General features: G+C 45.0%; 1 protein-coding gene across 3 annotated transcripts; it reads left to right on the top strand.

Annotated features, from left to right (window-relative positions):
* Positions 1-1,057: 1,057 nt before the first annotated feature.
* On the top strand, positions 1,058-11,859 carry LOC115103166 (UBX domain-containing protein 7-like). Of its 3 annotated transcripts, none has more exons than XM_029623884.2 (11): positions 1,058-1,164; positions 2,163-2,319; positions 2,499-2,566; positions 2,709-2,774; positions 3,076-3,188; positions 3,389-3,535; positions 7,477-7,567; positions 7,659-7,792; positions 7,976-8,513; positions 8,636-8,715; positions 10,122-11,859. In XM_029623884.2, exons 1-11 carry the CDS (start codon positions 1,095-1,097, stop codon positions 10,281-10,283), a joined length of 1,626 nt encoding a protein of 541 aa, XP_029479744.2. In that variant the 5' UTR covers positions 1,058-1,094; the 3' UTR covers positions 10,284-11,859. The 3 variants fall into 3 exon arrangements, with proteins under 3 accessions (XP_029479744.2, XP_029479745.2, XP_029479746.2); XM_029623885.2 differs by lacking the exon at positions 10,122-11,859 and adding an exon at positions 8,800-10,115; XM_029623886.2 differs by lacking the exon at positions 1,058-1,164 and adding an exon at positions 1,171-1,673.
* Positions 11,860-12,576: the final 717 nt, after the last annotated feature.

Below are 12,576 nucleotides of genomic sequence, written 5' to 3'. Positions count from 1 at the left end.
ACCACTAGGCTACCCTGCTGCCCCAGGACCACTATGGCTGTGTTTACACAGTTAGGAAAATAATGTTGACCAATCAGGTCAGCTCTGAAAAATATCTAATAAGTAAAGATCTGATTTGATTGGTCAAAAGATCAATTAGTGGGGGGAAAATATCTGAATTGGGCTGCCTGTGTAAACACAGCCTTATACATGCACTGTATAAATTAGATTACATGTATTGACTATAACTACTGTACTAGTGTCAGTACTGTAACGACAGGAGAAAATACATTTCACTTAAAAGGATACCCTTGTAGTTCAACTGGTAATTTAAGTACATTTTGCAGTAGTTTAAATTTGAATATTGGTAGTGTTTTAAATAAGTCATCTCTTTTCAGCCATGAAGCACACAGGAGGTTGGTGGCACCTTAATTAGGATGGATGGGCTCATGGTAATGTCTGGAGCGGAATTGGTGGAATGGTATCAAACATTGTTCCCATTTGTTTGATTCCATTCCATTTGCTCTGTTCCAGCCATTTATGAGCCCCTCAGCCACTTCCACTGGTGTAGCTAACTACTGGAACTACACTATTTTTTTTGCAAAAATAAAATGGGTAGATAATTTCCTTCCTTTTTCTTTTTGCATCAGACCTGCCTAATTCTCATTTGAAACAGTTTTGTGTTTAATACACCAAATTCAAAATATAACACCAGAGTGATGTGTTTACCTCCTTATCTCACCTCGTTTGCTCACATTGTATATAGACTTATTTTTCTACTGTATTATTGACTGTATGTTTGTTTTACTCCATGTGTAACTCTGTGTTGTTGTATATGTCGAACTGCTTTGCTTTATCTTGGCCAGGTCGCAATTGTAAATGAGAACTTGTTCTCAACTTGCCTACCTGGTTAAATAAAGGTGAAATAAATACATAAAAAATACTGTATGGGCCTACTATACAGCCAATGTAGTCAAACCAGACACAGGGCAATGAAATACATTACCCACAATCGAACACGAGTCTTTGTGTTACACCGGCAGCTAGACAAAGCTCGCGAGTACAGAACGGTAGTACGTACGTGCATCATTTGTGTTGTTGTTGGTCGCGGTAAGATGGCGGCGCTCGGGGATGGATCAGCTCCGGCGGTGAATGGGTTAATACAACAGTTCACAGCGATTACAGGTACAATTAAATTTTCCTTTAATTCTTGCAATGTTCATTGTTAATGAGTTATGTTCCAAAAATGGTCATGTCGCCCAAGCATCACAGAAAGCTGTGCAGGAAACTGACGGGGCATCAGTGCTTACTGCCCCCTGTCATCAAGGGAAAAACGAACTGGAGCACACGACCGTCAAGTGTGTGTGTGATCACCAGACTGGAGCATCTAACTTAACAAAAATGATCCACAAGAAAGACTAGGATTGTCTTGGGATGATGCCTGACGCAAAACATGCTTTCTAGACTTTCCACAAAAGTAATTTAGATTCGAGGTGCAATAGCTAACGTTAGTCATGTTGTCTCGTTTTAATGGAATGGGCGTTGGGTATAACGTCTATCTAGTCGCGCTAACCTAGCCTAGGTTCCGCTTTATAACGCAATGGTTGCTGGAACATCTCCCGCCTGTCATGTTCAAGAAGCACCGGACCAGCCTCTCTCTGCTAAAGTTACACAAAGTTTGCATGGCTGAGATGGTAATTGAATTATTCTATATTATGTCGGTATAGATGGCAATTTGGCCAAATACATCCCATTTTTTTGTGATAGTATCCATGTTCTCTGTCGAGTATACTTCAAAAGTGAAAGGAACATGATAAAGTCTAACCATCTAAAGATACATGAAAGTTTAGATTGAATGTAAATTGCACATCATTTTAAGCAGTTCTTGATTACCATGCACGGAGATGAACCGTTCACATAGTGAAAGTACCAGGCATTATTCTGTTCTGCCAGTGCGTTTCTCAAACAAGAACAACGCATGCGCATAACTTTCTTTTTTTTGTGAGTGATCCTTGGGGTTCAGAGCTCGGAAAATATTTCATAATAGGCATTAAGTCAACCAACAAATTATTCAATCCATCAAAATATATTTTAGATTTAAATCAGTTAACTTTTTTAACATCCACATTTGATATTTCGGGGTGTGTGTGTCCGTGTCCATGCATGCTACTACACTCTCCCAGGTGCCACAGAGAGTGTGGGGAAGCATATGCTAGAAGCATGCAACAACAATCTAGAAATGGCAGTGACCATGTTCCTGGATGGAGGGGGGATCGCAGAGGAGCCCAGCACCAGCTCCAGTTCAGCAGGGGCCTCCAGCAGCAGAGCTCCCCCCGCAGAGTGAGTCAGTGGCCAGCTCCATCACTGCAGAGTCCTGATATAGAGCCTGTGTTGAAACAAACCCATACTTTGAGAGATCGCCAATACTGTCCCTGCTGTTTTTAATTAAAAGCATGTTAATAAGAAAATGAAAGGTCTGCTCTCCTGGAGTTTAAGTTTAATATTGTCTGTTTTTGTAGTGACCAAGTGCGGGCACCCATCCCTCAGAAGCAGGACATACTGGTAGAGCCAGAGCCTATGTTTGGAGGTACAGTACTGAAGTGCCACCCCTTCATTTGGCTTACCTGACTACAACTTGATCTCAATGGCGCTCCCTCTCTGTTTCCCCCTGTAGCCGTCTCAGTCCATCTAACTGTCTGTCCCTCTCTCTGCATCCATAACTCTCGCAGCACCAAAGCGACGAAGACCTGCCCGGTCCATATTTGACGGTTTTAGGGACTTCCAAACAGAAACAAGTAAGTAGCTTAGCGGTCTTTGTGTAGGTGTTTGTGTTTGCATAGAATGGGGGTTTGTGTGCTAAATCAATTTTCCTGAATTGTGCCACCCAGCCCTCAGGCATCAGGCATAGCACTACTTAAAGCTGTACTTGTGTTGTGATCATGGTCAGGTTTTCTTTTACAGTGAGCTCCAAAAGTCATTGTATGATTTCAAATCCAAAGGGCTGGAGTACAGAGCCAAAACAACAAGAAATGTGTCACTATCCCAATACTTTTGGAGCTTAATGTATACGCTAACGGCTTCTCTGCCCTCTCTCAGTCCGCCAGGAGCAGGAGCTGAGGAACGGCAGCGCGGTGGACAAGAAGCTCAGCACCCTGGCGGACCTGTTCCGGCCCCCCGTTGAGCTCATGCACAAAGGCAGCTTTGAGACGGTGAGGAGCCCCCTCCCCCTGGACACCCAAGCTCCCTAGACCTGGAGGACTGTCAGTCGACCCTCATCCAAACCACCCTAAGCTGAAAGGATTGGATGGGTTTCTAAGCAGTACGGCAACAATTCCACCGAGCTTGCCAGAGGGCAAGGTGGAGCTATTACCAAATTGCTCATACCTATCCGGCTCCTTTCTCTCTCTAGGCAAAGGACTGTGGTCAGCTGGAGAACAAGTGGCTGATGATCAACATCCAGAATGTGCAGGACTTTGCCTGCCAGTGTCTCAACAGAGACGTGTGGAGCAACGACGCGGTCCGGACCATCATCAGGGAGCATTTCATATTCTGGCAGGTATGCAGTGTGCACACAGACGGAGATGAACGTGCATTCACACATCAAGTCAAGCTTTATATAGCACATTTCAAACATGAATGCAACACAATGCACTTGACAGGAAAAAACGAATAAACAATGTAAATAAAAACTTAAATATTTACTACACAAGAAACATAAGAGGGAAACAAAAGAATAACAATTTGAAACTGAAAGACTAAAAAAGGACCCTAAGGAAAAGCAAAGCAAAAAATGTGTTTTTAAGATCCCTTTTAAATATGTCTACAGTTTCGGCCCACCTCAGGATCTCTGGCAGGCTATTCCAGAGGCATGGGGCATAGTAACTAAAAGCTGCCTCTCCATGCCTCTTGGTCATAGGCTTTGGGATAGTTAAAAGGCCAGTGCCAGAGGACCTGAAGGACCTACTGGATACATAACTTAAAAGCATGTCTGTAGTGGAGGAGGTTGAGAGCTTCAAGTTCCATGGTGTCCAACAAACTAACATGGTCCAAGCACACCAAGACAGTCATGAAGAGGGCACGACAAAACCTATTCCCCCTCAGGAGACTGAAAAGATTTGTCATGGGTCCTCAGATCCTCAAAAGGTTCTCCAGCTGCACCATCGAGAGCATCCTGACTGGTTGCATCACTGCCTGGTATGGCAACTGTTCGGCCTCTGACCGCAAGGCACCACAGAGGGTAGTGCAAACAGCCCAGTACATCACTGGGGCCATGCTTCTTGCCATCCAGGACCTCTACACCAGGCGGTGTCAGAGGAAGGCCTTAAAAATGGTCAAAGACTCCAGCCACCCTAGTCATAGACTGTTCTCTCTGCTACCGCACTGCAAGCGGTACCGGAGCGCCAAGTCTAGGTCTAAGAGTCTTCTAAACAGCTTCTACCCCGAAGCCATAAGACTCCTGAACATCTAATTAAATGGCTACCCAGACTATTTGCATTGCCCCCCCCCCCCTTACACCGCTGCTACTCTCTGTTGTTATCATCTATGCATAATAACTCTACCTACATGTACATATTACCTCAACTAACCGGTGCCCCCGCACATTGACTCTGCACCGGTAGTCCCCTGTATATAGTCTCCCTATTGTTATTTTACTGCTGCTCTTTAATTACTTGTTACTTTTATTTCTTATTCATATTTTTTTTTAACTGCATTTCTGGTTATGGGCTCGTAAGTATGTTCAATGTAAGGTCTGTTGTATTCGGCCAATATGACTAATAAAATTTGATATATATTGGGGTGCACAATCATGGATTGATTTGAAATGTCGCCTTACCATTCAGAAAAAGTTCATAACCAAGTTTCCATCCACAGTTTTATGCGAGTGAAGTCCACAAAAATAGTTGCATTAAATAGCCAATGTGCCTACTCTGGTCTTAGCACCTACGCTTTAGCCAACAGCTGGCAGTACGCAGTGTGGATGGGCAGTACGCAGTGTGGATGGGCAGTACGCAGTGTGGATGGGCAGTACGCAGTGTGGATGGGCAGTACGCAGTGTGGATGGGCAGTACGCAGTGTGGATGGGCAGTACGCAGTGTGGATGGGCAGTACACAGTGTGGATGGGCAGTATACAGTGTGGATGGGCAGTATGCAGTGTGGATGGGCAGTATGCAGTGTGGATGGGCAGTACGCAGTGTGGATGGGCAGTACGCAGTGTGGATGGGCAGTATGCAGTGTGGATGGGCAGTACGTAGTGTGGATGGGCAGTACGCAGTGTGGATGGGCAGTATACAGTGCATTCGGAAAGTATTCAGACCCCAGACTTTTTCCACATTTTGTTACGTTATAGCCTTACTCTAAAATGAATTAAATTGTTTGTTTTTTTCCCTCATCAATTTACACACACTACCCCATAATGACAAAGCAAAAACTGTGTGTGTGTGTGTGTGTGTGTGTGTGTGTATGTGTGATATATATATATATATATTTATTTTTTTGCAAATGTATAAAAACTGAAATATCACATTTAGATTAGTATTCTGACCCTTTACTCAGTACTTTGTTGAAGTACCTTTGGCAGCGATCACAGCCTCGAGTCTTCTTGGGTATGACACGACAAGCTAGCCAAACCTGTACTTGAGGGGTTTCTCCCACTCTTCTCTGCAGATCCTCTCAAACTCTGTCAGGTTGGATGGGAAGCGTCTCTGCACAACTATTTTTAGGTTTTTCCAGAGAATTTTGATCAGGTTTAAAGTTCGGGCTCTGGCTGGGCAGCTCAAGGACATTCAGAGACTTGTCCCAAAGCCATTCCTGCGTTGTCTTGGCTGTGTGCTTAGGGTCGTTATCCTGTTGGAAAGTGAACCTTTGGCCCAGTCTGAAGTCCTGAGTGCTCTGTAGCAGGTTTTCATCAAGGATCTCTCTGTACTTTGCTCCGTTGATCTTTGCCTCGATCCTGACTAGTCTCTGCCGCTGAAAAACATCCCCACAGCAAGATGCTGCCACCACCATGCTTCACCATAGGGATGGTGCTAGGTTTACTCCAGACGTGACGCTTGGCATTCAGGACAAAGATTTTAATCTTAGTTTCATCAGACCAGAGAATCTTATTTCCCATGGTCTGAGAGTCCTTAAGCAGGCTGTCGTGCCTTTTTTCTGAGGAGATGCTTCCGTCTGGCCACTCTACCATAAAGGCCTGATTGGTGAAGTGCTGCAGAGATGGTGTTCCTTCTGGAAGGTTCTCCCATCTCCACTGAGGAACTCTGGAGCGCTGTCAGAGTGACCATCGGGTTCTTGGTCACCTCCCTGATGAAGGCCCTTCTCCCCCGATTGCTTAATTTGGCCGGGCGGACAGCTCTAGGAAGAGTCTTGGTGGTTCCAAACTTCTTCCATTTAAGAATGATGGAGGTCACTGTGTTCTTGGGGACCGTCAATGCTGCAGAAATGTTTTTGTACCCTTCCCCAAATCTGTGCCTCGACACAATCCTGTCTCGGAGCTCTACGGACAATTCCTTTGATTTCATGGCTTGGTTTTTGCTCTGACATGCACTGTTAACTGTGAGATCTTTATATAGACAGGTGTGTGCCTTTTCCAAATCATGTCCAATTAGTTGAATCAGTTGACTCCAAGTTGTGAAAACTTCTCAAGGATGATTAATGGAAACAGGATGCAGCTGAGCTCAATTTCAAGTCTCATCGCAGAGTCTGAATACTAATATATATATATATATATATAAAAAAGGTATTTCTGTTTTTTATTTTAATACATTTGCAAGAAATTCCAAAAACCTGTTTTCACTTTTCCATTATGGGGTATTGTGTGTAGCTTGATGAGAAAAAACATACACTACAGCCTTTCTTAAATTGATCAAGTGTAACAAAATGGGGGTAAAAGTCAAGCGGTCTGAATACTTTCCGAATGCACTGCGTACCGCCTACCCACACTGCGTACCGCCTACCCACACTGCGTACCGCCTACCCACACTGCGTACCGCCTACCCACACTGCGTACCACCTACCCACACTGCGTACCGCCTACCCACACTGCAAACTGCCAGATGTTGGCTCAAGCGTAGGCACATTTGCTATTTAATGCAACAATTTTTTAGAAAAAACTATCGGTTGTGTTGAAAATGCGATGGAAACACATTGAACTTAGTACATAAAAACTTAAGCGAAAAAGTACATTTTGTGTGCACTACGTCAACACGCACTGATTTTTATCTGCAACGTGTCAGTTTGGTAGAAACACCACTGGTGGGAAAATGCACATTTTCTTTATGCAGTTTTAGAATATTCACATAAAAATCTATTTGCCGATTGGATGAAAAACTTTTGTTTTTCTCCTTCATAACTCTCATGGATACACAAGCTGCCACATCCACACACAGGTGCGCACACACGCACGCGCGTATGCACTGTGTGCCGTAGAGGCGTGTTGAGGGAGCTAGCCTGCTGTGTGTCTGCATTTTATGTGTTCGTGTGCACGTGTGTATTGACAGGTGTACCATGACAGTGAAGAGGGCCAGAGGTATATCCAGTTCTACAAGCTCAATAAGTTTCCCTATATCTCCATTTTGGATCCCCGCACAGGTGAGGCCAGCTCTGAGTCTCTTGAGTGTTTAAACAGTTACTAATATTAAAAAGGTATGACTGACGATGCTCGTGTTTGACCGTTCTGCAGGTCAGAAGATGGTGGAGTGGAACCAGTTGGACGCTGCGTCGTTTCTGGAACAGGTGACGGGCTTCTTGACGGAACACGGCCAGCTAGACGGCCCGGCGTCCAGCCACCCGCCCCTGGCCAAACGGGCCCGCTCCGTGAGTCTCTGCTCACTCTCTCTCTCCTTCTTATTAAATACTGTCCATATTGCTCATTCCAGTCACATCATTCCATTCTCTCACTCTGTTCACTCTCTCTCTCCATCACTTCTCTCTATCTCACACCTCTATTTGATGTGTTCTCTTTCTCTATGTCTGTCTTCTCGGTCTGTTTTATCCCAGGAAAGTCTGATAGACGCCAGTGAGGACAGCCAGTTGGAGGCAGCGATCAAAGCCTCTCTCCAGGAGACCCACTATGAGTCGTCCTCCGCCCCCGACCTCCCCGACTCCCCCCACTCTGTAGAGGTAGACTCGGATGGAGACTCAGACGAGGAGCCCTTCTCCGACAGCGAGGGCCTCATCTCTGTCGACGGCTCGGACAACGAGACAACAGAACCACAGGAGGGCAGCTCCTGCTCCACAGGCGGAGACACCCCTCCTGGACCAGCCCCTCCCACATCTGCAGCTGTAGCCCCCCAGCCCCCGCCACAGCCGGACAGCCCACCTGCCCGTCACAGGAAGTCCCCCCACAACGAGAACAGCCACAGGAAAGAGGAGAGCAAAAAGAACCACCTGGAGCCTCTGGCGGCTGCGCCGGCCCGCTCACAGGCCGACCCAGACTCAGAGCATCGTTCTGGGGAGAACCATCGCACCGCAACAGGCCAATGCTCCAAATCTGTTAAGACGGAAACCTCCGACCTCGACTGCCTTGATGACAATGGTACTAAAATGATGCCTGTGTGTGTGTCTGTGCATCATGTTCAAGTGTCTAGATTGTGTGTGCGTATCTACGTCTTCATCCGTCCCTACTCTGACTGCACTCTTTCTGTATTGTGTGTTCAGGTCCCAAGGCCAGACTGATGCTGCGCTATCCAGACGGACAGAGAGAGCAGATCGCCCTGTCGTCCAAGGCCAAACTTATGGTGAGAATGTACTCTTGTGCTAGACCTTGTGTTAAATTCAATTAATGAAGAAAAAAAATAATCAAAATCCTGGTCAATTTTCAGTTCAAGAATTGATGTTCAATTCATCACCTGATTTGACTGAGTGGAAATGCAGCTGATCCCAACCCCCGGTACACTATATATAAAAAAGTAGGTGGACACCCACCCCTTCAAATGTGTGGATTCAGCTGTTTCAGCCACACCCGTTGTTCACAGGTGTATAAAATTGAGCACACAGCCATGCAATCTCCATTGCCAAATATTAGCAGTAGAATGACCTTACTGAAGAGCTCAGTGACATTCAATGTGGCATCATCATAGGATGCCATCTTTCCAACAAGTCAGTTTGTCAAATATCTGCCCTGCTAGAGCTGCCCCGGGTCAACTATAAGTGCTGTTATTGTGAAGTGTAAACGTCTCGGAGCAACAATGGCTCAGCTGCAAAATGGGAGGCCACACAAGCTCACAGAACGGGTAGTGAGCTGTCCTCGGTTGCAGCACTCACTACTGAGTTCCAAACTGCCTCTGGAAGCAACGTCAGCACAATAACTGTTTGTCGGGAGCTTAATGAAATGGGTGTCCATGGCCGAGCAGCCGCACACAAGCCTAAAATCACCATGCGCAATGCCAAGCGTCTGCTGGAGTGGTGTAAAGCTAGCTACCATTGGACTCTGGAGCAGTAGAAACATGTTCTCTGGAGTGATGAATCACGCTTCACCATCTGGCTGTCCGACGGACTAAATAATGTTCTGGGGCTGTTTTTCATGGTTCGGGATAGGCCGCTTAGTTCCAGTGAAGGGAAATCTTAACTCTACAGCATACAATGACATTCTAGACAATTCAGTGCTTCCAACTGTCTGGCAACAGTTTGGAGAAGGCCCTTTCCTGTTTCAGCATGACAATGCCCCCGTGCACAAAACGAGGTCCATACATAAATGGTTTGTCGAGATCGGTGTGGAAGAACTTGACTGGCCTGCACAGAGCCCTGACCTTAACCCCATCGAACACCTTAGTGATGAATTGGAACACCGACTGTGAGCCAGGCCTAATCGCCCAACATCAGTGCCCAACCTCACTAATACTCGTGGCTGAATGGAAGCAAGTCCCCGCAGCAATGTTCTAACATTTAGTGGAAAGTCTTCCCAGAAGAGTGGAGGCTGTTATAGCAGCAAAGGGGGGACCAACTCCATATTAATGGCCATGATTTTGGAATGAGATGTTTGATGAGCAGGTGTCCACATACTTTTGGTCATGTAGTGTACATTAAGATATTATAAGACATTTATAAAGGCTCATACATGCATATAACTCTTTATAAAGCAGTTATAAAGCATTATTTAGTAAAGCGTTACCTACCTTCAACTGTGTCCTCCACCCCCCTCCAGGCTCTGGTTAGACATGTCCAGTCGAAGGGCTACCCCAACGAACGCTTCGAGCTCGTCACCAACTTCCCCCGACGGAAGCTGGCCCACTTGGACTATGACGTCACACTGCAGGAGGCAGGGCTTTGTCCACAGGAGACTGTATTTGTGCAGGAAAGGAACTAAGCCATGCATTTTCTATCTTCAGACCACGCCCATTTCACCAGTGACCCGGGAGGACGTTACAGGCCGCTACTCCTGGGCTTTTTTTATTTTGGAATTAGACCATGCCCCTATTTGGGGACACCGAACTGTGGATGAACTTCATTACCCATCATTCCACTGGGAGGAAGTGACTGGCCTGTGTACTCTTTTAGTAGGCATTGTTGTTCATCGTCAATTACCGAATGGATTCTATTCTGATTTTAGTTTTATTCTGAGGTAATAAACCAATCGGAGTAGAACACCTTAATGATACTGTTACAAATAAGCTGAGGCCCCTTAATAATGATCAGAGCTGGCATCAGAGCTGGCTCAGGAAAACTTTACAGACTATTATCCATAAAGGATGTCAAATGTCAGATATTTTTTTGAAGTTATTTTTTGATTCATGAACACCTACAGCCAGTTAAAGGAGCGACTTGAATTGATTGGTCCCAAATGTGCTCTTCTACGTGTTGATTGGGTGAGGAGGGGACTTTGAATACAGGAATTGATGGAGAGGGGTGTAGGGTCGTTCAAGGGATCCTTTTGGGGGTCCTCAACTGTCAACCTGCACTACAGGAGTGGTGTAGCGATTGACATTTAGTCTTAGTCGGTGTGTATATATATATATATATTTTTTTTTCTACCCCATTTCCAAGAAAATATGCTGAAATATAATCATAAAAACAAAGGGAAACTTGTTTGCTCTATTCCATTTCTACCATGTATTTGTCTATCTGCAATCTGTCTAAATTGTGACCACAACCTCAAAAGTATAGTGTTGGTGATGATGATCATTTCTTGATACCTCCGCCCTAATGTACCGAACGATCTGGGTCAGTGTAAGCAATGGGTGGTGCTGTTTGGTGTTATCACTCTTACTAGCCCAACTATAACTAATATCTATCTTGTCTAGTCAGATATGAGGGAGAGGTAACAAGTGGATTCTGATTGGGGCCATGTCCAATATTACTAATCTGTTTTAAAACTTTACCCACAGACTGGATATGTCTGTCACAGGGTTTCATCAACTTAGCTGTGAGCTAAGAATCATAACCGTGGGAGAGCTGTCAAGCTGTGGACTTCTGGTCTGAGTGAGAGGTTTAACATGGGGTCTTGTTGCATACAACTGTCTTGAATACATTTTGGAGTATTTGTATGGCGATTCCTAGAACCCAGTACATTGAATTTTATCCAAATCTAATTCAAATGTCAGGTCAGGTTAAAGGGATACTGCAAGATTTTGGCAATTAAGATGCTTTTTTTTTACTTACCCGGAGTCAGATGAACTCGTAGATACCATTTATACTGTACTTGTAGACTTCCAATGCTAGTTAGCATTGCTTCACGAAACTACCTATTAACTAACTTCATACTGCACGCAGACATAAAAATGTTATCCACAAGCTCATCTGACTGGGTAAGTTGAAAAATGACTTCATTACCAGAATCTCACAGTATCCCTTTAATCATTCTGGGAAGTCAAAGTCCCCATTTCAGTTATGTACAGTCGTGGCAAAAAGTTTTGAATGACACAAATATAAATTTTCACAAAGTCTGCTTCCTCAGTTTGTATGTTGGCAATTTGCATATACTCCAGAATGTTATGAAGAGTGATCAGATGAATTGCAATTAATTGCAAAGTCCCTCTTTACCATGCAAATGATCGGAATCACCCAAAAAACATTTCCGCTGCATTTCAGCCTTGCCACAAAAGGACCAGCTGACATCATGTCAGTGATTCTCTCGTTAACACAGGTGTGAGTGTTGACGAGGACAAGGCTGGAGATCTGTCATGCTGATTGAGTTTGAATAACAGACTGGAAGCTTTAAAAGGAGGGTGGTGCTTGGAATCATTGTTCTTCCTCTGTCAACCATGGTTACCTGCAAGGAAACACGTGCCATCATCATCGCTTTGCACAGAAAGGACTTCACAGGCAAAGATATTTGTGCCAGTAAGATTGCACCTAAATCAACCATTTATCGGATCATCAAGAACTTCAAGGAGAGTGGTTCAATTGTTGTGAAGGCGGCTTCAGGGCGCCCAAGAAAGTACAGCAAGCGCCAGGACGTCTCCTAAAGTTGATTCAGTTGTGGGATCGGGGCACCACCAGTACAGAGCTTGCTCAAGAATGGCAGCAGGCAGGTGTGAGTGCATCTGCACGCAGAGGTGAAGACTTTTGGAGGATGACCTTGTGTCAAGAAGGGCAGCAAAGAAGCCGCTTCTCTCCAGGAAAAACATCAGGGACAGACTGATATTCTGCAAAAGATACAG

The sequence above is a fragment of the Oncorhynchus nerka genome, linkage group LG20 (genome assembly GCF_034236695.1).
Source record: "Oncorhynchus nerka isolate Pitt River linkage group LG20, Oner_Uvic_2.0, whole genome shotgun sequence".
In the NCBI taxonomy this organism is placed as follows: Eukaryota; Metazoa; Chordata; class Actinopteri; order Salmoniformes; family Salmonidae; genus Oncorhynchus; species Oncorhynchus nerka.
The sequence above is the reverse complement of the archived record's forward strand: the minus strand, read 5'-3'. Positions and strand labels throughout refer to the sequence as shown.